Source organism: Phodopus roborovskii, unplaced genomic scaffold, assembly GCF_943737965.1.
Source record: "Phodopus roborovskii unplaced genomic scaffold, PHOROB, whole genome shotgun sequence".
Lineage (NCBI taxonomy): Eukaryota > Metazoa > Chordata > Mammalia > Rodentia > Cricetidae > Phodopus > Phodopus roborovskii.
In genome coordinates, this window is record NW_026126459.1 from 24183053 (window position 1) to 24210264 (window position 27212).

At 53.5% G+C, this 27212-nt stretch overlaps 1 protein-coding gene across 1 annotated transcript; it reads right to left on the minus strand.

Annotated features, from left to right (window-relative positions):
* Window positions 1–1101: 1101 nt before the first annotated feature.
* On the minus strand, window positions 1102–26402 carry Fignl2 (fidgetin like 2). Its single transcript, XM_051189933.1, has 2 exons — window positions 26173–26402; window positions 1102–3242 (listed from the first exon to the last, which is right to left on the minus strand). The coding sequence occupies exon 2, from the start codon at window positions 3229–3231 to the stop codon at window positions 1267–1269; it is 1965 nt and encodes a 654-aa protein (XP_051045890.1). The 5' UTR covers window positions 3232–3242; window positions 26173–26402; the 3' UTR covers window positions 1102–1266.
* Window positions 26403–27212: the final 810 nt, after the last annotated feature.

Below are 27212 nucleotides of genomic sequence, written 5' to 3' on the forward strand. Positions count from 1 at the left end.
CTGCTGACAGGTCCCAGAGGGACAGGTGGCCTGGCTCCTAGTAGTCAGTATGTGTCCAGCCAGACTCCTGGCTAGACCATCTTCATTCCTGAGGGAATCCTCTTATTTTGGATAGGGGGCCTCTGACCTAGCAAGTGTCCAGTGAGGTGGCCTGAGAATGTCCCACCTGAGTCACCTCGGAGGCAGGACACTGGCAAGAGCACCCCAACTCTCTGTAACCTTCACAGACAACCTGGAGTGGAGGATTGGGGCCCACAGTATAGAACAGCGGCAAGAAAGGAGCAAGCCTGGCTCACCCTCTGGAGTCCCTGCCCCCACCCCCATCCTGCAGGCTGGGTGGGGCCTGAGGGGGAAGCCCTTAGTTATCACATTCTGCTTCTTTTCCAGTAACAGTAGTCTGAGGCTCATGTCTGGTATTCCTCATCAGCCCCAAGTCTCTCTGGTCTGGGAGAATCTGCTCCCCTGGGGTGGGTCTGGGGAATAACAGGAGAGCAGGCAAAGTTTAACATTCTTTCTGAGGTCAGTTTCTTCCTGAGTTGTCAAAATAAAACGAAAAACAACAAATCCTACACATCTTACAAAAATAAGAGGCCTAAAATATTAAGCAACCTACATTTCTGGGACTTCCCCTCAAAAATGAACAAACCACAAAAACCAAAACAAAACCCTTCTTTGGGTGTTTTTTCCCCTCGTTCCCACTCCAAAGACCCAAGATTTCGGGTGGGTGATGTACTAAGGGGGTTGTGGGGGCTCCCTACTCCCCCCCTTCTCAGCCTCCGGACCAAAGGAACTCTGCCAAGAGACACTGCAGTGTGAATGAGAACAGGGGGGAGGGAGGAGTAAAGCCCAGCGTCCAGGACACACAGAGCTAGCTACACAGAAAAGCACAAAGGGTGGTAGGGGGCGGGAGGGGGCAGAAGAAGCCAAAGCCTTAGGGAGAAAACTAAACCAATACTACAGAGAAGGGAGGGAAAGGAAAAAGGAAGGAGACAAAAGTATTGTGGAGAGAGGGACGGAGTTCCCTAGCTCATGTCGGGTGTGCCCGGTCTGCCGGGTAAAAATGGCGAACGTCCCATCCACAATAAATAGGAGAAACCTGAGTACACGGTGCACATGTCATCGATCTGCCTGGCAGAAGCGTTTTCCTTCCCATGAAAAACAAATCGACCGGCAGAGCGCTCCTCTCTTCCATACCACATTCATCACTCCTTGGGCCAATCAAGGACATCATCGCCTCAGGCGGAGGTGGCCTTCCCGACACCACCCTCAGTGTCCAGAACCATACATTTTGTCCCACTCCACTAGCGAGTCCAGATCCTTGGGGGAAGCCCGAGGGCCCACCTTGGCCAGAGCAGCCTCCACATCTTTGTAGCAAAGGGGCCTCTGCAGTCCAGAAAGGCCCGCCTCAGCCGCTGCCTGCTGACACAGCTGCCCCAGCTCGCCTCCGGAGAAGCCCTGGGTGCCCTGCACCAGGGCGGCCAGCTCCCGCTCGCTCAGCACACAGCCCTGCTGAGCTAGCGCCCTCTGCAGGATCTGCCCGCGCGCCGCACCGTCAGGCAGCGCCACGTACAAGCGCAGCGCAAAGCGCCGGCGAGTGGCCTCGTCCAGGGCCGCGGGCCTCGAGGTGGTACCCACCACCAGCACGCCGTCGGCTCGCGCGCTGCAGCCTCCGTCCAGGCAGGCCAGCAGCGGGGCCCGCAGCGACGCCCCGTCGTCCCGCGCCGTCGGCAACAGCGCGTCCAGCTCGCTGATGAGCAGCACGGCGGGCGAGCGGCAGCGCGCAGCCGCGAAGGCCGCCTGCAGGAGGCGCGCGCCCTCGACTGCACCCGAAGCGGCCAGGCCGGCCCCGCGCAGGCGCAGCAGCGTGGCGCCCAGCTGGGTGGCGAGGCAACGGGCCAGCAGTGCTTTGCCTGAGCCATGGGGCCCGAAGAGCAGCACGGTCCGTGGCGGGTGAGCGCTTCCGGGACAGGCGGGAGACCTCAGCAGGGGCCACAGCAGCTCGTCCTCCAGCGCCGCCTTGAGCGCGCCCTGGCCCGCCACGTCTGCCCACTGCACCGGGGGCCCGCAGTCCACCAGCTTGCTGGTCACCAGCTCCAAGGTCCCTGGATCCACACCCTTGGGTGGCTCGCCCGACGGCGCCGTGAATCCCCCGCGGGTGGCGGGGACCCGCTCGGGAGGGAACTTGTCAAAGGGCTCGAGTTGCGGGCCGTAGACGGGGGAGCCCAGGACCTTAAGAGCACCCCCGCCGCCACCGTACTTGCCCGTCCCCTCCTCCGTGGCCCCGGGAGGCTTCGCGCGGAACCCGTTGCCCCGACACTCGGCGTCGTCCGCGGCGGGGTAGTTGGCGCCGTCGGCCGCGGGAGCCTTGGCGGGCTCGTAAGCGTACTTGCGGTAGCGTGCCTCCGCGCCCTCGTCCACCGCCTTGCGCTTCAGCGACACGCCCTCGGTGGCAGCGGTTGTGGCGGCAGCGGGGAAGCTGTAGGGCGCGGGCCGGGGCGGCGCGGGGGCAGGCAGGGGCGTGGGCGCCGCCAGACCCGACGGCAGGTAGGTCGCAGCGGGCGCGGCGGGAGGCGGGAGCGCTCCGTAGCCGGGCTGCGCGGGGTAGCCCGCGGCCGGATAGTTGTAGAGCGGCGCCGAGGGCCCGTAACCGGGCGGCGGCGCAGGCTGCAGGAGCGCGGCCGGGGGCGGCGGGGCCAGCGCAGCGCTCGTCTGTGCGCAGTAGCCGGGCGCCAGGTACCCGCCCCCGTAGCCCGTCGCGTACTCGGTGGCCGCCGACGGGCCCCCGCAGGCGTTGCTGGTGTACAGCGGCTCAGCCAGGTTTCCTGCTACCACCGGGGAGCCTCCAAGGCCTGCGGACCCACTCCCACCGGCCGGCTTGGCTCCCGGGAGGCCTTCGTGGAGCGAGGCCAGGGGGTAAGGTGGCTCCGGACCGGGCCAGGGCTCCGGGTCCCCTTTGGCACCGTTGAGGAAAGCGGCGTCACTGTAGCTGGCCAGGCCTGGGCGCTCGTAGGGCGAGTCCAGGACTCCGGAATACTTTTCAGCATAGCGCTTGAGGAGATTGGAGGCAGTGAGGGCGGAGATGTCGTCGTGTGCCCAAGCGTAGTGGCAGCGCTGGCGACCCCCTGGAGGCATCTCCAATTTGTGGGCCGGCGATGGAGTAGTGGAGGAGATGTCCAGATGCTGCTCTGGCCACTGGTTGAGGGGCTGGGCGTGTTCTGGTGTCCAGTGCATCTTCGAAAGAGCTGCAGGCAAGAAGAGTGGTGACTGGTCAGCCCCTGCAGTGGCCCTGGGGACCCACTGGTGGGCCCTACACTTGGATGATGACAACCTACCCTTCCACCCTTGGGACCTAGAATTAGTTCTTAAAGAAAAAATAGTTTCCTCAGCACCAAGAGGAACCCAGAAATGCCATGTTAGCCCTAACAGCATACATCAGGCAATAGTTATTCTCACCACACTAGCTATACCCCTTTATGGAACAAAGGTCATTATTGGGGTCTAATAAGAAGGGCCAGGCGGGTGACAGACACTTGCTGCTCACCCACTATGTACTGGCAAGCCCAGAGCTCCTGGCTAAGAGGTCCAACGGGTTGTCATTCTGAGATGCTCTGTTCACCTTGTGCCCTGGTGTGTGATCCTGCCCATAGACCCTGGAAACCACAGTGGCTAATCCAACAATACTTATTTCCTTGCTGTTTCTTTTCTTTGTACCTCTGCCTAAAGAAATCAGACACCTGACAACTGCTGTTTATAATAGTTATAGAGGCTGGGCAGGTACTCCTACCTGCTCTATCCAAAGCATGTAGCTTGCCTCACAAACATTATTTGGAATGGGCATATAGTTTGCTGAGGTATATGGGTTAGCATGGAGCATGCTGGTCACATTAAGTGCATCCCAGGGCCAGTAAAGTACTGCCTGGCATGCTCAGGGACCTGGGTTCTATCACCAGCACTGGAGGGGTTAAAAAAAAAAAAGGTGAACCCTAATTTGTTTTAAGCTTCCCAGTCACCAAATAGAGAGGTGTGATCAGACTCACTTTGCAAAATACCAGTTCTCAGAAGGAACAAATGTCCCTGGTATGGGAGGGTCACAGAGCAGATCTGTGAGATACCACAGTGTCTCTGTACCATTGACAACAAAAAAGGTCCCAAGGCTGGTCCCTAAACTGTCCTCTGGCACCCATCAAGGCTTGAGTCCTGAAGTAGTGAGAGATTCGTGGCCTGAGGAACAGTACTGTCTTGGCACATGGCTCCAATAAGCTAACCCTGACTGAAGAATAAAATTTCGAAGACTAAATGAGGCCACAGCACACCCAGACCCAAGTTCTGTGGTGACTATTTCTCAAGCCAAAGCTTTTTGTGATCTTACTTAGCAGGTTCTTCCTTCAGTAAACTTTGGAGTGTGTGTTGCTGCACAAGGGACTGAATCCAAGCCTCCTGCAGGCCAAGTAAACACTATGGAGCACTACCTCTAGCTTCTTTGCAAAAACTGTATTGAGCAAATGCTATGTGCTTTAACTAGACATGGGACTAGGTTAAAGGGTGGCTAGGATGGCTCAGCCAGCCGAAGAAGGCAAGTAAATAACATCTGTCATGAAGAAAGAAGATAGAGGGCCGTGCCTGAGGCCTTGGGGCTCAGGAGAACGTGGCTCTCCTGGCTGAGAAGGACTCACCAAAGAGCTAGTATCTTTATGGCATCTTGAACAGTTACAGGGAGCAGTGCACTCCGGATGTCGGGAACAGTTCATTCAGGGCTAGCAGGACAGGTGGAGTTATGCACACCTGCAGTCCTTGCACTACAGAGCCCTGGAGTTTAACACCAGCTTTAGTGGCACCAAGTAAATCAAACCCTTGGGGCACTTTACTGCCACCTGCTGGAGACATATCACAACCTACACAGCTACACTGGGCCCTTGTACAGTGCACACCTACAAAACTACACACTCTGAGCCTACAGAGAAGACCAGGAAATGCTGTTTCTGGAGTGATGGGGTATGTGCATCCATACTGGCAGTGGCTGGTCATTCTCTCTACTTTTGTGCCTGTTACTTGACCCTTGGGAAATGAAATTTTCCCTTTAATCTACATCTCTGTCAACCTTATAGCCAAAAGTCCTGCTGGTCCACCTAGAAAAGGCATGAGCTGTGCACTCGTACATAAAAGGAGGGTGATAGTTCTGGAGGGCGGCAGCAGCTGGAAAGGAGAACAAACAGAAGAGAAGGGATATGTGTTCAAATTCCCAGCTCCTGCTGAGGGGTTTCCAAAGATGAGCCGTTACCTGGTGACAAAGGGGCAGTTTTCCTGGGATATCCAGTCACTATTAATCCAACAATGGGTCACAGGAAGTGACATCAGTTACACAAATGCAAATGACATTTTACTACATCAAACCCAGGGTCCACCCCAACTTACTATATCACCTGTGCTCTGGCTCCTTGGTTATCAGTACAGTAAGAAAGGCACAGTAAGGCACAGGCCTGAACTTGTCTCTGTGAGTTTCTTTCTCCCTTGCCAGGCAGTCTTAAGCCTTCACCAGGTACCACTGGGAATCACTCATCAGACTATGGGCCCACTTCCACTTTGTCCTGTCTTCTGAGCCTGATTCTCACTTTCTTCTGCAGAAATCAGCCCTCTTTGTAGGGCACCTGATACCTGGCATGTCACCCCAGACTACTTAATCACAGGCTTGTCTCCTCAGATACTTTAGGTCATAGTCTTTCTATTTTGGCCAGGAAAAAAGAAAAACAAAGCCATTTTTACCTGCACCTGTATACACCTTGTAGGCCAAAAGCCTGATGACCCACCCACCTCAGCTGTAGATCCCCATCTTGACCCAACAAAGCATCTGGTCTGGCCCCTTCAGTCCAACCCAGCTGTTGCGTACTAGCTCTTCCCCACCATGAGTGTAACTCATCACATCTCCAAGATGACCTCTTTTGGCCCTGGGTCCCCCACTAGCTGCCAGCCTGACTCTGCACCCCTTCTTTTGGTGACTGCTGTCTATGTGTGGTAACAATGATCTGCCACATGTTCTTTAGGCTAGCAGGTAGGCAAGGAGCCATGCCTCTAGCAACTAAGCTGAATTCCGGAGCATTGCCTTTCCCTCAAGCCTAGAGAGGGGAAAGACAAAGATCTGGTCTGATTCTGAGTGCCTAAGGCCTGGGCCCAAACAAAAAAGGAAGGGAGGTCAGGCTCCACGATCTGCTTTCAGGTTGAAAGTGATAACAAAAAGGATCCCAGAGACACACTGGACTGCAAGAGTATGTACAGATTTAGGTTCATGCGCCCTTGAGAGTGCAGGTCCCCAGCAAAAGCACCTGTGCTGCATACACACTGAAGAGTGGTCCCAGCTGCTTCCTCACAGATCAAACCACACAAGCGGGGCCTGCAGTGGATAGAGATCACTAATTCCCTCCTCCCTTGTTAGCCCTTAACATTCCCACACAGCCAACCTTCCCCTTCTGTCCCAACTCACTGTATCCTATGGGCCCTGGGTCCTCAGAGCCAGGGGTGAGAACACCAGGACTTGGGCAAGAGTGGAGCCCTGAATCAGGGAGGCTGGTTTCACAGCCACATCCAGACACTTACAGGGGACCCTGAGCAGACGACTCAACCTTATGGAACCTCATTTTCTCCAGGTTAAAGGGCATAATACATAAGAGGATTGAGGATGTAAAATGATGTGTGAAAAGCAGTACAAACTACAAGTCCCAAGTAGTTCCCCTCTCTGACTCAGCTGAACAGGTCACTTGACTGGGGGCTGGGGCAAGGAGCTGGCTAGAAGACTCCTTCCAGCGGGACAGGACAAGCTGGTCCACATGCCATTTCATAGACCCCTGCTCTGTGCTTCCCCTGGGTTGCTGCTCCACAAGAGACAGAGACGCAGAGAGAGCCCTACCTCTCCAAGATCACTCAGCTTCCACAAAAGATAGAAGTCAAAACAACTCTGGCCCTTGACATCTTCCCACAGCGCCTGTCTCCAAGTCCTGTCCTTTTGTCCCTCAGCCTGAGGAGGGAGTCACAGCCCAAGAAAATGGCTTCAATATCTTCCTGTAGACATAGCTGTCTCCCAGAACTGCGGATTTGGTCTTTAGACCTCATGGTGAATTTGTATCCTTCTGGCCAAGCAGCCCAAAATAAGCTGTCTCTCTCCCTGTGGATATGCAGTCACACAACTGCATGTGGACCAGAGCTGACCAAAACCCTGGTTTGGGTTTTGTGGCTTACCCTAGTGGTAGCTGGGACTCTGAGTAAAGCATAGGGTATGGCATCAATGGTTACAGAACTACTGATATAAGAATAAAGTTTTTCCTACAACCCCACTTCTCATTTCAAGGAAGCCCACGACTGCAAAGAAGTGATTCAGCCTTCACAACCAGCCTTAGACCTGTACCGCCTCCCTGCCTAAGAGAGCCCCACCTGTCCCTGTGCTCCAGGCCTGGCCCAAACTTTGACAGCCTAACCAGCAGACCCCATGCTGTCACTGTGTGGCCACCAGCCAGCTGCCTCCCCTCTCTGCTTTACACTCTGTCAGTAACTATAGGCTGCAGAGGAGGAGTCCAACCATTTCACTAAAATTGTGAAATTTTAAAAATTAAGTGGCACAATTTAGAGTTGTTTGGGGATATATGGCAACCACAGTGTCATATGGCACCTCTCTCCATTCCCCATAAGCCCATTCAGACCTCAGAAATTCTGATTCCAGATTCCATTACCCACTGGAGGTGGGGTATAGTGCAGAAGAGGCATCTGGACCCCACTCAGCTCAGCTGTAGTAGAGGAGGCTGATGCCCCCTTCTGGGCAAGCCTCCTCCAGCTCCATTATCTCAGCCTGGGACAAAAGGACTGGAGAATCCCATTGTGGGGCCTCCGTATGGAGATCTCATTAATCTATTCATTGAGGCTCCCACAGGCCTTTTGTCATAGGCTTTTTGTCTACTGCTTACAACTCAGGTCCCAGGGGGTCTGCAGCCCCTGGCAGAGCCTGAACAGGCTTCCTATTCTGGACCCTGCCCCTCATGCCAACCCCCAGCTATGGAAAAAGGAGAGAGACAGCGATCTGGGGACCTAAAGGACTGGGCACTTGCCCCAATCCTTGCAGTTACCACACAGAAGCCTCTCTCCCAGTTTCAGGACAGAGAAAAGGAAAGGGCAGAGGGATCCTCCTGCCTGGGGGATGCTTTGGGGCTGACACAGAACCTCAATGCATGTCCAGGATTAGCAGAAGTTGCCAGGAAAGTGTCTATGTTCCACATTTACTAAATATTTGTCTTCTAGCCTTCCAACACTTTCAGAGTGTCACCTACCATGTGCCAGCTAATAGAAAGGATTGGGTCAAGCTGTGACCCAAGTTTACAGCCTTGATCAACTGAGTGTGGTCAGGAAGAAAGGGAGAGGAAAAGGAGGAAGAAGGAATGGGGAGGAATCAGCCCAAAAATACATTTGAGTTAGGAAGACTGAGCAAGGGCTGTGCACATCCCCATGACTGCAGGTAACATAGCACTGTATACCTGAAAACTCCCAAAAAACTAAATGTTCTCACCACAAATAACCATGTGAAGTGATGTACAGAACTACTGCAATTTAGCCTCATAGCAATCTATTCATCAAAACCATTCAAGTTTTTGTTATCAATCAAAAAGTTTAAAAACAAAAAAAAAAAAAACCACTATTTTCTTTGGTTTTTGTTTTTAAGACAGGGTTTCTCTGTAGCTTTGGAGCCTGTCTTGGAACTCATTCTGTAGATCAGGCTGGCCTCCAACTCAAAGAGATCTACCTGTCCCAGCCTCCTGAGTGCTAGGACTACCACCTGACACAAATCACTACTATTCTTAAAGTTCTGATAAGTGCTGGGTTTTTTTTCCATGTTAATGGGACTTACAGGGCTACAGTTGACAGAGTTTTTTGTTTCATTTCATTTTTAATGTGTATGGGTGTTTTCCCTATGTAGGTCTTTGCACCAAATGCATACCTGGTGTCTAAAGAGACTAGAAGAGGGTGTTGCATTCCCTGAGACTGGGGTTACAGACAGTTGTAAGCTGTCATATGGGTGTTAAGGATTGAACCTGGGTCCTCTGGAAGAACAGTATTCTTAAGAGCTGACCCATCTCTCCAGCCCCTTGAAAGAGTTCTTAAAAGATTTTTTAACATATGTGTGTGTGTGTGTGTCTTTCTTTGTGGGGCTATGTGCATGTGAATGCAAGTACCAGCAGATGCCAGAAGAGGGAGCGAGACTTACAGGCCACCTAACCTGATACAGAATATTATTTTAATTAGACAAAGACGTGTTACATTTGTTTATGCTGATGAATATTATATTAACTGTGTAACGGTGTGTTACATTTATTTTTGTTGCATTTGTTTAATTATGAGAAGATGTGTTTCATCTGTTTCACCTTACCTGACTAAGGCACCTGATTGGTCTAATAAAGAGCTGAATGGACAATAGCTAGGCAGAAGATGGATAAGTGGGGCTGGCAAGTAAAGAGAATAAGTAAGAAAACTCTAGGATTGAGAGAATGAGGAAGACATCTGGGGCAAGAAGCCAGGCAACCATTGTCAGACAGACAGACACAAGAAACAGTGACAGTAATATACACAAAAGTAAGAAGAGTAAAAACTCCCTGACACAAAAAGGTAGATTGAAGAGAATCAGGTTAACTTCAGTTAAGAATCCAGAAAAGAGGGCTGGGGAGATGGTTCAGAGGTTAAAGAACACTGGGCTGCTCTTCCAGAGGTCCTGAGTTCAATTCCCAGCAACCACATGGTGATGAGACCATCTGTATGTAATGAGACATGGTGCCCTCTTCTGGTGTGCAGGTATACATGCAAGCAGAACACTATACATAATAAATAATCTTAAAATAAAAAAAATGGCCTTTAAAAAAAAGAGAGAGAGAGAAAGAAAAGAATCCAGAAAAGAGCTAAGCTAAGGCCAAACATTCAAAACTAGTAAGTCTCCCTGTCGTGATTTGGGAGCTGGTTGGGGCCCAAAAGAAAAACCATGATACCGGAACCAATCTTAGTTGCTGTAACAGCAGTATATGTTCTTAACCAGTGAGTCATCTCTCCAGTCCTGCCAGGCTGATTTTGTTTGTTTGAATAGCAAAGACAGGGATGGGGGTGCAGGAGGGAGAAAAAGATTTATCTGGAAGTTCAGAGACATCCAAGGCTATCTGGAGCTGTGGACATCACCCAAAATGGGTCTGCAAAGACTGGAACCTTGGCACAGACCCAGGCCCAAGAAAAGAAAGGGGGAAGAAGTGTGCTGAGTGGCAAGTAGTGTCCAGTCCCCTCGTTTCCTACCATTCCACCTATGTAAGCAGATGTCTGCAGAGGCTAGAACAATACCACTGGGTGTGGCCAGCTCTACAAAGGGGATCCCTTCCCTCTGCACTACCATGGCAAGGTTCATGTGCCAACTAAGGAGCAGTGTTCTGAGGGAGCAGGGGCCACCCTCCCCACTGTCCCTAGCTTTACTCCTGGCCCAGGGCCACAGTAAAGACCATGGAGTTGCAGAGGGGGTTGAGGCAGTGGGGTGCAAAAAACAAGCACAGGGCTGGCAGACTTAAAAGGAGAAATGAGGAAGGTCCAGACCGCAAAGCTCTTCCTTCTATGGACTGAGTCTCTAATTTGCCTCTATCCAAGCTGCTTATCCTTTGTTGACTGTTTGTGAAGAACACAGGTCTCTCTGCTGAAGGGCACCAGCCTAACAAAAGAATGCAAGCCACCATTCCTCCCTTAAGATATCCAGAAAAGTCAGCCTAGCTCATTCAGAACCACAGATGGGCCTTTGGCACATGCAGTACCTTACACCTGCCATGTTCTCTCTGCTCACTAATCAGGTCCATCAGGGTCCATGGGGGTCCTGTCTCTTTCATGCATCCTTCCCAGGCCCTCCATCACTAACCCCTTATTTCCTTTTAAAGTCTTCATAGCCACAAGAACAGGGGGCAGATAGCCTGATGAGTTGTGTTTGGCCTCCTCTTGGGCCCTGATTCCTCCTCTTAACACTCAGTGGCATTGTTCCAGAATCCCTCCTCTCCTGCAGGGCCAGTTTCCGCCTCTCCACTGTGTCCACATCAGCCCACAATATGCTGTGATTTTTCCTACTGCGGGGGTGGGAGTGGGAGGGGGTGCTGACTGGACCCTCTAACTGCTTTTTAAAACTTCCCCAAAACCAACAGTTTGGAAGTTGCCTAGATTAGTATCTCTGATTCCTCTCTTCTTGTTTCATCTTCAACCTGGTCCAGCTCTGTGTTCAGGTCCAGCACTCCACCCACCATAGTCCTCATCTGGCTCTGATGACCTAGGCATGAGACTAGCAGGCTCTCTTTGACTTGACCTCTCTCTGACTCTCTAACTGCCCTCCATGACACTAACTAGCCTCCACACACTCACAGGCCTGGGATCTGGCTTCTCTCTCCATGAGGGTCTTTAGATGATCACAGCCAGGCTACAAAAACCAAAAACTGACCTTCACTTGTGTATAGATGTTAGCTAGGCAGGGTCCTGCAGCCTTGGGTTCTTAGCTGTACTCCACCATGGCTAGCACATGTCACCTCCAGTCAAATGGTTAACTGCCACAATGAACACATCTCAAAGCTGAGCACAGTAGCACAAGCCTGTGTAATCTCAGCACTTGGAATCCGGAGGCAGGAGATTCAGTTCAGTTCCTCAGCTAAATAAAGAGTTTGAAGCCAGCCTGTATGAAACTTTGTATCAAAATGCCAAGATAAAAACAAAGCATGTCCCCAAATCAAACTCTGGCTACCACTCTATCCCATGCTCCACATTCTCAGCCTACTCCATAGTGGAGAGGGCAGCTTTCTCTCTTCAGATTGCTCAGGCAGATGCTACCTGTCATCATTGACTTCTTCACACTGCAGAACAACAAATAACTGGCCCTCACTTCAAAATGTGTACAAATAATGAAACCCCGTTTCAGCACGCCCATACACATCTCTCATGTGCCCCAGTTACTGCACTGACACCCACCCTGTTCTCCACCAGCCACCAGATGCTCTGAAACATGTCTGATTGTGTCATTCTTCCATCAAAAGCTTTTTTTCTTCTTTGAATTGTGGTGTGTGTATGTAAGTGAGCATGTATGTATGTTTGTGTATGTGTGTGGAGGCCAGAGGTTGATGGTGTCTTCCTCAATTGCTTTTCACCTCTTGATGATGAACCTAAAACTGATTGATTTAGCTAAACTAGCTGACCCCTCCCCGTGCTGGGATTACTCACTTACACTACTGAACCTGGCTTTTTTGTAGGAAATAGAACTTAGCTCCTCATAATTGCACAACTGAGCCATCGCCCCAGTCCTTTTACCCATGAGTTTTGATGGCTCCCACTCCTCTTAGGTTAGAAGCTGAAATTCTGAGGACTGACCAGTCCTAGCAGATCTGTTTCCATAAATCCTGCACTCACCTGTTGGTCCTCCCAATGTTTCCATAAGTCCTCCACCTCACCTGTCATCACTCTCACAGATTGGTTCTCCCAGCCAAGGGCACTCATTCTCCCATTGTGTTGGGAGCACCCTCACAGCTCAGCTGTCACCTCATTTCGAATACTGTCCCCTCATCCTGATGTTCTTGCTGGCACTCATCCTAGATGAGCTATCTTCTGCTTTGTTCTCTGTGGAACCACTAAAAAGCCTCACAAGAGCAGGGGCTTTGTGGTCCTCACTGTTCTTTCCCAAGCAGCTAAGACAGTGCCTGGCACACCGTAAGTTCTTGATCAGTTTTAGGATGGGCGGATGGATGGATGGATGGATGGCAGACAAAGAGGCTCAAAATTACTTCTGTCTCCATATAAGGAAATGGGAGTGTCTCCCTAAGATGGTAGAATGGCAAGAGAAGCCAGAAATGGATGGAAAAGGCATTGTGCATCTGAGAACACCAGAGGAAAGTGCTCAGCACCCATCTCAGGCCCCTGGGACGCACCCAGCCTCCTCTCTCTTGTCTCTTCTGCTCCCCTCCCACAGACCTCCAAGAGAAGACAAAGGGGGCAATGGAATTCCCATCAAAGGCCATGGACACATGGTAAAGAGATCAGGGCCCTTGGGACCCTGCTTCCTGGAGGTAGCGAGGCCTCCCCGCCAGCCTGGCTCCTCTCCAGGGTGGGGGTGTGGGGGTACTGCCCCTGGCCTCCTCATATGTCAAATGCCAAACAGCAGGAGGTCAGCCTGAGCAAAGCTGGCCAAGTGGCCCCCATCTGGGCCTTGTGTGCACACACACGAACTGGGGGGAGGGGACAGCAAAGAATCCCTGTCTGTGTCCTCGGTCAGGGCCACAGCCAAGCTGTGACCATCTGTTGTCCTGTTGAGAGGCCAGGCCAGGGGCTGGCACCCTTGAGTAGTAAACCTTCCACTTTTCCTGGGCTGGAAGGATTTACAAAACTTTTAGTTAGCATCAGTCTCCCTTCTCAGTGCTCATCAACGGAGGCTCTGCTCTTCCATCTTACATGGAGGAGAAGGACAGGGAATCTCCCAAGGTTATAACAGTTGTTAAGAGCATAGTATGATAACCCATGCTTCCTCCCTGCTTCCTGCTCCAGCACCGTTCTAGGGGCCTTGCTCTGGATTGTCTAGGACCAGGCTCCAAGGCCCAGCCACCTGCCTAAGCCCTGACTGCCCCTCTGCTTCAGCCCAGCTTCATCATACCCCCTCCTCAGGAAGCCTTCTCAGGCTGGCATCCTACAGTCCCTCACACCTAGAGGGATACAGCCACCCCCATTGCTATTGTGGCTGTTTGGCCCATGCAGGATCACTGGAAGACGGCTCAGGCCCACACTCAGGCAGTCTGTAGCCACGGAGAACACATACAGCATTTCCATGTGGGGCAAGTTGCAAAGGAGTATGGTGTGACAGGGAGGGTCCTCCTGCCTCCCCACCCAGCCAAAAAATGAGGCAGGGATGCCATCTGCTCCAAAACACTTTACTTAAAGCCCACAGCTTCTAATCCCACACTATCTAAAAAGCAGCCACCAACCACAGGAACTATTTACATTTAAATCCACTAAAATGTAATAAAATTAAAATGTAGTTCCACAACAGCGCTGGCTATATTCCAAGCACTCAACAGTCATGTGTGGGGTCAGCGCCATATAATTCATCACTATGGAAAGTTCTGGATGGGGCCCCTCTCCTCCCCACTAGGGCTCTGCTCTGTAGCCTGAGCTTTGTTGGGGACCATGGTGGCTGACAGCTCCTCGGACCTCAGGGAGCCTTCCTCAGGACACAGGCTGTCCCCTTCCACCTCCCTGATGGTTTTACAGCCACTCTGGACTGCAGCTTCCCTGAGAGGGCCTCAGCCTCACTGGGGTATCCCCTCCCCCAGCCTGTCTGTTCTGCCCAAGGAGAGGAGGGGCAGGCTGAAGAGCAGGACACAAGGTAGGACAGGGCAGTTTGTCATCTGGCCTTCAGGCTGGCTGTGCTTCCCTCCCCCATCAGCTCCTAAGCACCCCTCCCCCACCCTGCCCACCATCCTCATCCTCATCCAATCCCAAGGACAGATGGGGGCCTAGGGGCCAGCAGAGGGGGAGAAATGTGACCACAGTGAAAGCACTGTCAAATGACAACAGAGTCTGGGGGTCACAGCTGTATCCCCTGAGGCCTGGACAATCCATGCCCAGCCTTGCTGTCTGGCCATGCTTGGACTGAAGTGGTGGGGTGGGGAGAGGCAATGAAGAATCTTGGGGGGACGGGTGGATAATCTTAGCTGGATTATCCCAACAGATGCAACCCGGTCCCACCACTTCACACACACACACACACACACACACACACACACACACACACACTAGCCCCCACCAGGTGGAGATGTAATGATGGACAGGTGGGCTTCCTCATCAGCTGGACCAGGTAAGGGCAGAACTTGTTCTGAGCTAGCTGAAGATCCTTTGTCTCTGTCCAGTGGTCTGAGCAGGGTGGACATCCCCCAACCCCCTACACACACACACACACACACACACACACACACACACACACACACACACACTCACACACAGCTGCTTCGACAAACCCCCTCCCAAGGCCTTTGACCAATCACAGCTCTGATGAGTAAGTCCCACTGTCCAGCAGCCCTCAGGGAACGTATTAGCACATTTGAACTGCTCAGGCCTCCACTGACAAAGCCTGGGGCCTCGGGAAGAACCACAGCAGGAGGGCGGGGCCTTTGGGGAGCTTGCCTCCCCCTCCCAGGAGGAAGCTCTACATTCTGGGGCTCAGAGGCATTTGGGGGCCTCAGCTCCAGCCCTGAATAAGCAATCCATAAAATCCCAATTTACACACTCACTGATCAAACAGCCTGTCCACAACCCCAGGAGGCCAGGGTGACTCCCGGACCCCCTCCCCACACTCTGAGGAGCCTGAAGCTGGACACAGGACAGGAGGAAAGGCTGCTGAGGACATTGATCCAATGCAGCCCTACCCTAAGAGTTCAGGAACCTGCCAGTGCCTCTTGTGATCTGGCTGCCTTTGGGGGATACCTCTGCTAGCTCCCCCCCCTCCTGCCCCCGGCACTGTCCACCTCAGTGAGTCACAGCTTTCTCTAGGGCTGCCCTGAGGCTGCCAGGCCTGGCTTAATCACTTTTCCAGCTCAAAGGGCCTCTCTCTCCTGCCCCCCTTTTCCAACTGCTCCATCCAGTTCTCCAATGACCATCTCCAGGTACTGTCCCTCCTGAGGAATGCCCTAAACCCTACCCTCCCACCACCCCATCTTGCTGTCAGGACAGGGCTGTCAGGGCTATAAGCCATCTCCCTATGGAAGCCAAGGAGAAGGAGCCCCCTTGTCTCCCTTAAAGCACAAATCACTATACCTCATGCCCATGTTTTGAGTAAGAGAAGTCATCCTGGTTAATCAGCATTCTCTTTTAAATAAAGCATTGCCACTCCAGAACTCTAGGTGACCTCAGAGGGGCTCACCACAGCTGACCTGTGTTTGCCTCTTGCCTGCTGGAGATGGGCTATAGGAATAGGCACAAGCGTTCCCTGGATCAAGAAGCTTGAGTCCTGAGGTGGAGACAGTCTGGAGAGCAGCACAGCCCATCCTACCACACTGCCCTTTAGCTACAGTTGCAGCCAGCCAGGAATTACTCCTGGGCCCCAAGGAAGGCACAGAAAGGGGATAAGTACAACAGAGTATGCTTCTCAAATCCCCATCAAATCCAAAGGACAGAGGGAGGTCAACTGCACACTCTCTGGAAGCCACCATAGGAGGGGGTTTGTGGTACAAGCATTCTACAGCAGGATACTCTCCTTCCCTTTCCCTCCTCAGCTCTTTTCACTCCTCTGCTGTCCTCAGTTCTTTCCCAGTGCAGTTTAGACCCACCATGGATCTGAGGGAGCAGGTATTAAACAACCAACCGCAGGAGTGACAGGGCCAGGGATCTCTAAGGCCATTCTAGGAAGCCCAGAGGATGATCAGGGGGAGGGGTCAGCCTATGGAATGAATGACACATGTCTGGATCTGGTCTCTCTTCCAGTGTGAACTGGCAGGGAGGGCAGGGTGCCTGCGTGCTCCAAGCACTTTCAAGGCATCCTGCTGGCAGCTGGGGCTGAGCAGGTAGCAGGCAGGGCAGGGCAATTTGAACCAGCGCCTCAGAGGTCTGGAAGAGCCCTAGAAAGGGAGTGCTTTCCCAGCCAAAAATAAAAACAAAAACAAACAAAACACAACAAACACAAACAAAACCCCCAGCAGGTTTGACCGGTGACTCTGCCAGAGAAAAGCACAACTTTTCTGCTGGGCGCTGGGAGAGCGCAGTCTACAGCCCTCACCTGTCTGTGGACCTAAAAAACACAGTCTCCCAGGCTACCCTAGCCAGCCCCTGTCCCTCTAGCCTGTGTCCTGGGACATCTCCCACCAGCTTCTCGTCTCTCCATTAGACACCCCAGGGTCCTCATAATAGCCCTTCTGTCACTGTGAAACTGCCCAGGCAAGATGGCCTGCTTTGTGTTTCAGGTTCCTCCCAAGAGTCCACTGACCAGATCAAACCAACCATCTCTACTTTTCACTACCCCTGAGACAGGAAGAGCCAAGAACCCAGGTGAGAAACTTTAGGCCTGCCAGGGTGTGCAGAGAGCTTAGATTCCACATGATCCAGGAAACACTCCACCTTCTTCCTCAGAGTCCACCTGTTCTCCTAAGACTGTCACTACTCAGAAGCCACAGCCCTTATCACCAGCCACCTAGTTCCACCGTCATTCTCTGAAATGATCGCACACAGCTGGCCCCACATTTGAACCCTCTGCCTCTGCTCTCCAGCCCTTCTTCTGTCTGGCTACCAGGGAGGTCCCCCAGTCCAAAACACAAAGCCACTTCTAACAAGGAATAGACAGAATCCCTTCAAGCAGCCCTGATCAGGTCAATCCACCCTTCTGCCCGGCCTCAGACTTGCTGCTGTCCCCTCTTCTCTGAACCATCTGTGCTGACTCTGCCAGGCTCTGTCTGTCTAGCCCCTCTGCCCCGAACACCTTCCAGTGGTGGACCTTGGGGAACTCCCAAGCTGTTATTCCACTCTGAAGCCATCCCTGGCTCCCTGCTTCACTGCCCCACCGTTCTGATGCTTATAGATAGCCACTATCACTCATTAAACTGAGTTCCCCTCCCTGCTCAACACTCATGTGTGTGAACCTCCCTAGAGCAAGCTGTCTAGCCAACCCCCCAAGCTGCCCCCCCTCGATCTCCCTTTATCCTTCCCTCCCCCTTGCCACCTCACAGATACAAATGGTGGGGTGGGGGGGCAGCAAGGGGCTCGTCCATACTGCTTCATAATAGTAACTACTATTTTAACATTGGCCTTCTGGATCTGCAACTTCTGCATCCTCGGGTTCAAACAACAGTATTTCAGAAAAAAACGCAGCCAGCACTGAACCACACCTTCAGCTTCTATCACTACTTTCTGGAGATAATTTGATTTTTTTGCATAGTACTCAAGGCCCTATAGTTGAACCCTGTGCTTTCTGACCTCAAATCAGCATCAGGCTGTGGGGACTCAACACCTGTGGAGCTAACACAGGTGCAGGGAAAGGAGACTACCACCTGCTGCTCTGTGGAGGGGGTGGGACACTGCTATACCGCAGAGTCTGCCTCTTGGCGAGTCTGCCCTTAAGCTTTGCCTTCCTCTGGGACCTGGTGCTGGATGGACAGGAGATAAGGAACTGTCAGGGCTCTTGGCCAGATTTAAGCCATAGATCCTTTTGGTAGCTGGGAAGTCTGCTCTGTTCTCAAAAAACACTTTTCATTGTATAAATAAAATTGTATTTGTAGCACTGGGAACCCGACCTATTTATGAACTTCTCAGAGGTCCTGGGACACAAGCCTCAGGCCAGGAACCCAGAGTTACCTCCAAGACTCTATGTTGCCCCTCCACTCAGCCAGACCTAGGATCTGGATGCCTTGAGTTGGTGTAGGAGGATATGAGGCCCCCAAAAGTTTTAAAGTCTGGTTGATCCTTTTTCCCTGGCCTCAAGTGTGTCCCCACTCCTGTGCATGGTTGTGGATGAGAGACACGCCCCCACAGTGCCTGCCTGACCAAAGGTAAAGAAACAGGCCCAGGCAGCCCACCTCCAAATCCCCAGGTGGACAGCCCTCCCAGCCTCTCCCCAGCCCTGGGGTGCTGAACTGAGTCACTCAGCTATGCAGCCTGGCCGGTCCACCTGGGTGTTGAGTGGGAAGGGTTGTCCTCAAGGGGGTGGCTCCCATAGCTGCAGGGCCACAGGGACAGAGAGAGCAGGAGAAATTGGGGGAGGATGCCAAGCAAAGGCTGAAAGGCCACTGACACCCACTGCTTGCCCTGGCGGGGTTCTCAACACATTACCCATTTCATATATGCCCAATATTTAATCTTCAGGGGAATCTAAAGTGGTGTTGCCATGTGACAGATAAAGAAACTAAGGCACAGTTCCCTTGTCTAAGTCACCAGGCCAGAACAGGGAGCCAAAGGGATGCTATTCTATTTAACAGCTAAGAAGACATATCACTTGATTCCTCTGTGCTATTTGGCCTCCCTCAACATTAGTAAGCCTCTCCCCAGATTACAAACCCAGAGCTCAGCACCCTCTAAAGCTGTTCCTGTGCCCAGGTCTGAGGAGCTCTGGCCTCAATGTTAACTCCAGGAGGTTGTTAGAGTCACTGGCACATTCAGTGGAAAGTGGCCACCATTCCCCACTCTGAAAACAAACAGCGCAAGTTTTGGCTTTATGGAAGGTGAAGCTGAGAGTTTTAGAAACCTTGGAAATGCTGTGCTCCCCACCAACAGGGACACTGGACATCAACTCTGGGGCTCTCCCCTCCTCTGGGGTGCTCCCTGCAGTTCCCACATGGGAGGGCACCTGCTGGACACTCAGTGGGCCCCAAGCTGAACTCCTAGGCCTTCTCATGCGCATAACCCACTGACGAAGTGCCTTCTTTCTCAATGAGGGGCTGAGGACCCAAAATCCAGGCCTGAAGAGGGTGTAACTGTAAGGAAATGACAGACAGAAGAGTGCCACCTTCAAAGGACATGTCTACCTTGGAAGGAAGCTCTTCTAGAGAAAGGGCCTGGGGCTCTAAGCCTGGGGCTCCTTGCTAAAATTCATAGTGAAGCCGGGTGTAACAATCCAATGTCACTCAGGAAACTAAAGTGGGAGGATTGCTGGAAACTTGAAGCCAGTCAGTGCTACACGGTGAGCCCCTGGCCAGCCTAGGTTACATAGTAAGACCATGTGTCAAGTAAATAAATAAAAAGCAGGAAACAGATAAACACAAAGAGTCAGACAGAGACCCCCATCATTTAATGGGGTTTGGAGCATGAAGATTCTGCTCTCATGAGTGGATTCATGTCAGGCCAGGTCGTGAATTAACAGTAGAGTGCCCTTCTGGCATGCATAAGGCCTCCGGTTCACTCCCCTGGCACTGCTTCCCACCAAGAGTGGGATTTGAGCATGGTGGCTCACACCTTCAATCCTAAGGAGTGGGTAATAGCATTACCAGAATGGACAGTTATTGCTGACCAGTTCTTTCTGTCTCAGCCTTGTGCTCATGTGCCCTTCCACAGTATAAATGCCCTTGCCAGAGGCCAGCCCTACACTCTTAAACATCTCAGCCACAGGAAGTTCAAATCAACTTCCACTCATAGTAAATCTCCTAGTTTCTGGTAATTCCAAGAAGTAAAACCATCTATGAACCACTGTGTCTCTATAGAGTGAGGTGAGAGGCAGCTTCTCCTTGTGGTCAGAGTTAGAGAGCACAGTGTCCCCATCAGACAGAAACCTGCAGACTGGGTGGGGGTGGGGCCATGGGTTGCAGGGAGCTGGGATGCTGACCACTGGGGGTTTTTTGGGTTTTCCCCCATTATGACCTCAGGGAACAAACACCTCCCCAGACTCTTAAGCACCCAAGGGTCAAAAAGAACTCAACGCTTCAGGAAGACAAGCTTGAACAGTGACCCTTGTCCCAGTTGCCTGCTGATTCCCACTGACACAGCCTCCCCAGGACAAGCCCCTTCCCAGAATTCCTGTTATGGTAGCTGGCCTCCCTCACAGTCTCTCCCCAACCACCCTGTACAGTTCTGCATGGCCACACCCTCAGGGGTTCCCTTCTACTTGGGGAATGTTGGGGCTGAAGCCTGTCCTTTTACCTCTTTGCTGGTCTCCAGCATCTTTTAAGTTCCCTGAAGGTGGCACCATATTAAAAAAAAAAAAAAAAAAAAAAAAAAAAAAATGGGTACTGGATGAATAGCTACTGGACCTCCAAGGCTTAATGACCACTACTCAGGTTAGGCAACACATACACCCTCCCCCAAGCATGAGACTTTGTTAGGATAGCCTCTAGGGGCTGGGAAGATGGCTCAGTGGGTAAGGGTGTTTGCTGCCAAGCCTGACAATCTGAGTTTTATCCTGGAACTCCCACAATGGGAAGAAAGCCAACTTCCCCAAGTTGTCTCCTGACTTCTACACATTTGCAGAGTCACATACACACAATCAACAAATAAACAACAAATGTAAAGAAGTTTTTGAGGGAGACTGACCCTAACTCCAGGCATGAATGCCCAGTTGGTGGGGTAGAAATGTCAGGGACTATGGCTAGCATTCTTTGGAGCATGGCTGAGACATACCCAGGACATTGCAGTGCTGGGTCACCACAGAAGGGAGGGATCCAAACAGGGGTCAGTGAAATGTAGTTTCTTCCCTGTGTCAATGGCTAATCTTGTCACTGGTCTTAGGGTGCCAGGTACTGAATGGGACAAAAGAAGGCAGGCTACTGTCTCCCCAATTCCTGTTCTCTATCCTGATGCTGCCTTGGAGGGGCTTCAGAGATGGTGTGGGCAACCCTGGTGGAGCCTAAGCCTTCACTCATGTACCTTCTTACTCCTGCCCTGGGAGGTGGCTCTCTGATGTGACTGGGCTCTAAGTCACTGAGTAGGTCACTAGAGATGTGCATATATTGCACAGACACATCACCACTGTGGGGCTCTTTCTTATCTCCAGCCTGAAAATAAAGAACCTGAGACTAAGAGGCAGACTTTCCCAGGGTAACACAGGCAGGGTCACTACAGCTCCAAGTTTATCCTTAGAGTGGGTTCCAGGACTAACGACATAAACTAGGGTTGGGGTATAGGGACAGAGCTTAGTGATGGAGTACTAACCTAACGTGCAAGGCCCCAAGTACTGTAATAAATAAATTAATAAAATGAAATAAGATTGGGCTTGGGCTCAACTTTTCATTATGAACTCCTGCCCACTTACAGTTAGCAGCTGAATTTTAAAATTGTCACAGTTAGGAACCAGAGGGCAGCATAGTGCCAACTGCACCATTGCAGTGTCTTCTTGGTTTGGCAAGCCAGCTGAACGTCACCTTTACTGTAATCACAGCCCTCACGGACTGGGTCATTCAAGACTAGAGCTCTGCCCCCTTGTTCTGGCCCCATCCACAAACACTGTTCTCAGCTCACTTCCCAAGGGGAACCGACAGCTTCCCAAGTGCTACAGGAGGTTCCCACAGTTGCCATGGTCCTCAGGAGGCACTCTGAGAAGAGTTAGCTTCCTTTGCCCCTTGTTCCAAAGACAAGTGGACCCTTACACAATAAAAACCTTCCACCAACCTCTTTCCAAGCCACACAATCAGAGATGGGAAGCAATGTGAATCCTCCAACCTGAAAGCTATATCTGCAACTCCTCATGGGTGGCCTATGGCTCATGCAGTCCCCTGCCAGTAACAGAATGGTGGGATAACCACTCAGCAAGAATGTCAGGAGATCTAGGCTGCAGGCCACAGCCTGGCCTCAGAATCTCAGAGGGGCTAGGCTGGAGGAGGGCTTCAAGGGCCCAAGAGCCCTCCTTAAAGGAGAAGGCAAACTATGGTTAGTTAATGGCAATGCACTTTCCTGAGGATGCCTTCATTAACCTCCCTGTAAATCAAAAGTTAGAGACCCACAGTTTATTGTTTGTTGCCCCCCACAACCCCTCCCCACCCAGTGGTCAAGGATCCAACCCAGGACCTTTACAATCTAACCAAAAGCTCTACTACTGAGCTAAATTCCAGCCCAGAGACCCCTCCCCCCCCCCAGAAGAGGTCGTTTTGAAGGCTCCTACCACCTCTAGCTAGGCCCTTCCCTTCTGTGTTTTTAAGCATGAGCCCCACTCACCCCACTCAGCCATTTTGCAACTCAGGCTAACTCAGCTGTGGCTCCAGGAAACACCATTAGATTTCTTGTTGGGCTTTGTTTGTTTGTTTGTTTGTGTTTGTCCTGGGTGTGGGTGGTCACCAAACATACATTGTACCAGTGAGCCACATCCCGGCCCTTTTTTGTTGTTGATGTTGGCAATGGTTTTGAGACAAAAGCTCACTCTGTGGTTCAGGATGATATGTAACTCACTATGTCACCCAGGCTAGCTTTGAACTCATGGTAATTCTGTCTCATCTCTTTAGTGCTATGATTAGAGGTGTGAGCCCTCACATCCAGTTTTACTCGAGTTCTATTTCTTGATTCCTTGCAGGGAAAGCCCTGAGTTTCAGTGTCACACTGAAGACCTTTTAGCTCCCGGAAGACACAGCAGGGTTTGATCAGGACTAGGACTTCAGGTGGGTATGGCTCACCACGCCTCTGACTTCTGTCCATTGGCAGGCAAGAGCTCTCAAGGCAACAACAGACCAAAGGTGTGCCAGGCCTTGGTCCTTGATCACCTTCCAGGATGCAGCCCTGGGGCGTTCCTGAGCCAGGCTTCTGTGTGGAACCTGGTTTTCATTAAGTAAGGTGATGAAGTCACTGAGTGCCAAGGCAAGAAGAGGCAAAATTCAGCTAGAGGGGTCAGGGAGGGAGACCTCCTCCAAGACCAATGGTGGGGGAGGGAAGGCAGGGCTCCTGGGGACCCGGGGCTGCAGCAGTAGGAACTAGTGGTGGGAGTGGGGGAGTCCAGCCAGATAATAAGCAATTGTTAATGTGATCCATATGGATCCTGACTGGCTTCTCTGTTTAACAGGATAATGGCAGAGAAAGAATGCTGGTCTGTGGGGAAGGAAAGGGGCAAAGTCCTCTCCGAACTTGGGGGGTGGGGAGGGTCACCAAGGAGGAGGAGGGGAGAAAGGGAGGAAGAAGGGAGGAACTGAGCCACCCAGGGGTCTCCACCACCCAGGAGGAATGACCAGACTCCAGGTTTTGCAGACCACCTGGTTAAAATCTTCATGAAACTCCTTTTCCTCACCTAACTGACATTTATGGGCACCCAAATGGCACAAAGTATGCCGTTGGGCCAGGGGCCATCCTTGTATATGCTGGCCTCCTGGAGGCAAAGGCTAGTTTGGACACAGCCACAATGTAAGGGAGGCACAGGTGCAGGGCAAGGAGACTGTGGAGGGAGGGAAGAAGGGAAGGAGGGAGGGAGGGAGGGAAGGAGGGAGGGAGGGAGGGGCAAGTGACAAGAGCTGGGGACTCTGGGGAGGCTACACAGGGAGATATGTGGCATCCTAGCTGGGCCTTGAAGAATGAGAAGGTTGTGGCAAGACCGGGACAATGGAGAAGGCATTTGGCTGAAGGAACAGCAGGAGCTGAGGCAGAGAGGCGTGAAATTGCGTGGAGAGCCTGAGATTCAGCAATAAAGCCAGGCGGGGGAGGGGGGAGAGGAGGGGCTCTTGATCCATAAAAAGCTGTGGCCATGGATGACCAGGATGGAACACCACACTGGTGCCTGGGTTCCTTTCTCTTGCCTCCTTTTTCCCTGCCTTGACCTGGGTAGTGTACTGGAATTGTCTAGCTAGTGATCCTCAATCTGGCCACTCAGTTTCCACCAGAGCCAAAGAATATGCAGGACCTTACAGGCCCACCACATCATCCCTGTGTCTCCCTCTCTTCCTCCTAGGGAGGTTGAGAAATCTTGAAGACTGGACCTTCCAGGAACAACTCCAATCCTGCATTACAACTAAGTTCCCTTTGGCCCCAAAAGGGCTTCCCCCAGAAGACAGTAAAGCAAGGGCGTGTGGGTCGCTTCTGGATGGTGCAGGCACCAACGGAATCAAGGGCAATGAGGGTCGCTTCTGGCTGCTGCGCACACCAATGGAATCAAGTGGAAATAAATGAAATGGTGTTAAATATGGGGAAGGGGGATTTACGAGGCCTGTCACACAGCCCTCCGGGGCCTTCCAAGAAGACCCGCCTCTTTCTTCGGACGACTGGAGAAAGTCCCGCCCCGCCCCCTGCCCGCAGCTTGGAGCGAACGAATACCCGCTCTCAAATCCTAGGGCACCCCCTTGCTGCCCATTACTACTGTCCCTGGGTGGGGGGAGATAAAGCCCAATAGAGAACGGCGTTCAAACACGACCTAGAGATTCTGGGGGATGGGAGGTTCTGGAAGGATGCTGGGGGTTTTGGATGGGGCGCTAGGAAGGTCCGCAACTCCCCCACGCAGTCAGAGGCCTTTGGACCACAGCATCTCCGGACCCACTCCAAATAGAGGGTGACTCCGGGGAAGGTGTCAAACCCCGGAAACCGAGAAACCCCCAGTCTGTAAACGCAGAACCGGGATGGGAGCACACACCCCACTCCTAGTTGCGGGGCTGAGAGCCGGAGCTCGCTCTGCCTCTACTGCCGGAGCGGACAACACAAACATTCTTCCGTCCTCTATTCTCCTCCAAATTAGGTATCCATGGAGACTGGGCCGGCAGCCTGACAGCCCCACGGCCTAATCCTGATTTAGTGACCGTCCCTTTAACAGCCCACCCACCCGCCCACCCACCCCTGCACTCCGGGCAGCAGCGGGGCGCAGGCTCCAGGCTGCTCTCGATCTCCCCGGCGCAGAACGCTCACAGGCCATCGGGAACCACTGCACTAGAGAGGTCCGGGAGGAAGCCAACATCTATTAAGCTCTTACTGTGTGCCCAAAGATCTACGGGGTGCCCTCTATCAAGGGTCTGGAAATGGGAATCTCTGTGTAGACCAGAAGAGGGCTCTAGGAGTGGGGAAGTTTAAGGGGCTCTGTCTAGAGCTGTGAACTCGGGGGGGGGGGGGCTCCGGGTAACCAATGGCCCACGGGTGAAAGTAAGCGCAGCTTCGTGCAACACCCCAACTCTGAACTAGGACTGCTGTCCCAGGCTGAGGAGAAACGAAGGCTGTGTGCGCAGGGGCGCAGGGACCGAAATGGCCCCGGTCTCCTGTCACTGCCCCGTCACGATGCTAGGGAATCTCCAGGCCAGTAACCCAGCCCCCACCCCCTCCCGCACACACAGGGGCCGCTGGACAAAGACCTGACGGAATGGGAGGGGCCTGCGGGCCGGCCCTCGGGCTCCGGCCGCCGGATCCTTCTGGGACCCGAACCCGTAAGTCCTGGCTCCCTCTCCCCAAGCCCGCAGACTCCCCAGAGCCCGCCGCTCGCTACCACCACCGCCTCGACTCCAGATCGCGCGGCGAAGCGGGTGCCCGTCGGCGGCCGAGCGACGGTCCCATCCCAGGTCGCCCCCTTCCTCCCGAGAAATGACCCTGGGCTCCCACGCACCCGCTCGGGTCTCTCCCGGCCTTGCCCTCCGACCTCCGCCTAGTCAGACCCTCTGCCCCTCAGCCCCCGCCCTCCCCGGGCCTCGCACGGCCCCGTGCCCGCGGACAAAGCTCCGGACATCGGACCGCACAGTCGCCACCCCCTGACCCCCGGCCCGCCCGCGCGCTCCCGCGCCTGCCCCCTCCCGGGCCTGCGACGCGTACCTCGGCATCCCGGCCGGGTCCTAGGTGAGTGTGCGCGGCCTCGGGGGGCGTCCGGCCCAGGGACCGGGGCGGGAGCGCGGGCCGGGGGCGACGGGCCAGGGCTGGGGGTCAGCGGCGCTCACCATCCTGGGGCCGCTGCTGCTGCGGCTGCTGCGGCCGCCGCGGCCGGGAGCGGGACTGGGCAGTGGGGGTGGCCGGACAAGGGGCGGCCCAGGCTCCCCCCGCAGGCAGGACCCCCACCCCTCCTCCCCTCTCCCGCCCCCAGCGCCCTCCCTCCGGGCCCGCGCCCCGCCCCTCCCAGCGCCCCGCCCCCGCCCCAGCTCGCCCGGCCCCTCGGAGCGGCCTCGCCGCCCCGCCTCCCCCTCCCCGGGCTCGAAAATAAATTAGCCACCCGGGGGGAAAAGAGCAGATGACCCTCCGTGTGAGAGTGTCCTTGCGCCACTCTCGGGCCGCTCGCCCGCTCCCGCCTCCCCTGCCGTCGGAGCGGGAAGTGCGCTGGGTGTGGAGGCCCGACCCGGAGGCGGGGAGGCCGGGGAGGCCGGACGAGCGCGGAGGCCAGGGTTAAGCGTCAGGCTGCCGTGAGTGGCCGCTGGCTGCGAGCCGCTTCCTGGGTCGAAGGGCAAAGGGGAAGGCGGCCGGCCGGGCCCGCCCCGTCCGCTGGCTGGCCAAGACCTCTTCCAGGACGCCTGCGAACTCTCGTCTGCGTCCCCGACCCGGGTGCGCAGAGCGCCTACACCGTGCAGGATGCCCAGGGCAGGACGGACAGCCAGGCGAGGGCACTGTCTCTGCACAGGTGCCACCGAACGAGTTGGGGGGGCGGGGAGTGTACAGGAGACCGAGCCTTGAACTGAAGAGCGGACTCAGGGGTGGGACTTAAAAAAGTCAATCATTCTGAAGAGCTTCCCCCAAGGATGGGCCCATTGGCGCGGACTGAAGAAGCCCCAGCCACTACTGGTGACCAGTGGCATTTGCACTGAGGTATATGCCGTTGTGCCGAGCGTTGGTGCTCCCAGTCTAGAGTAGGTACAGTTTTAGGAGTC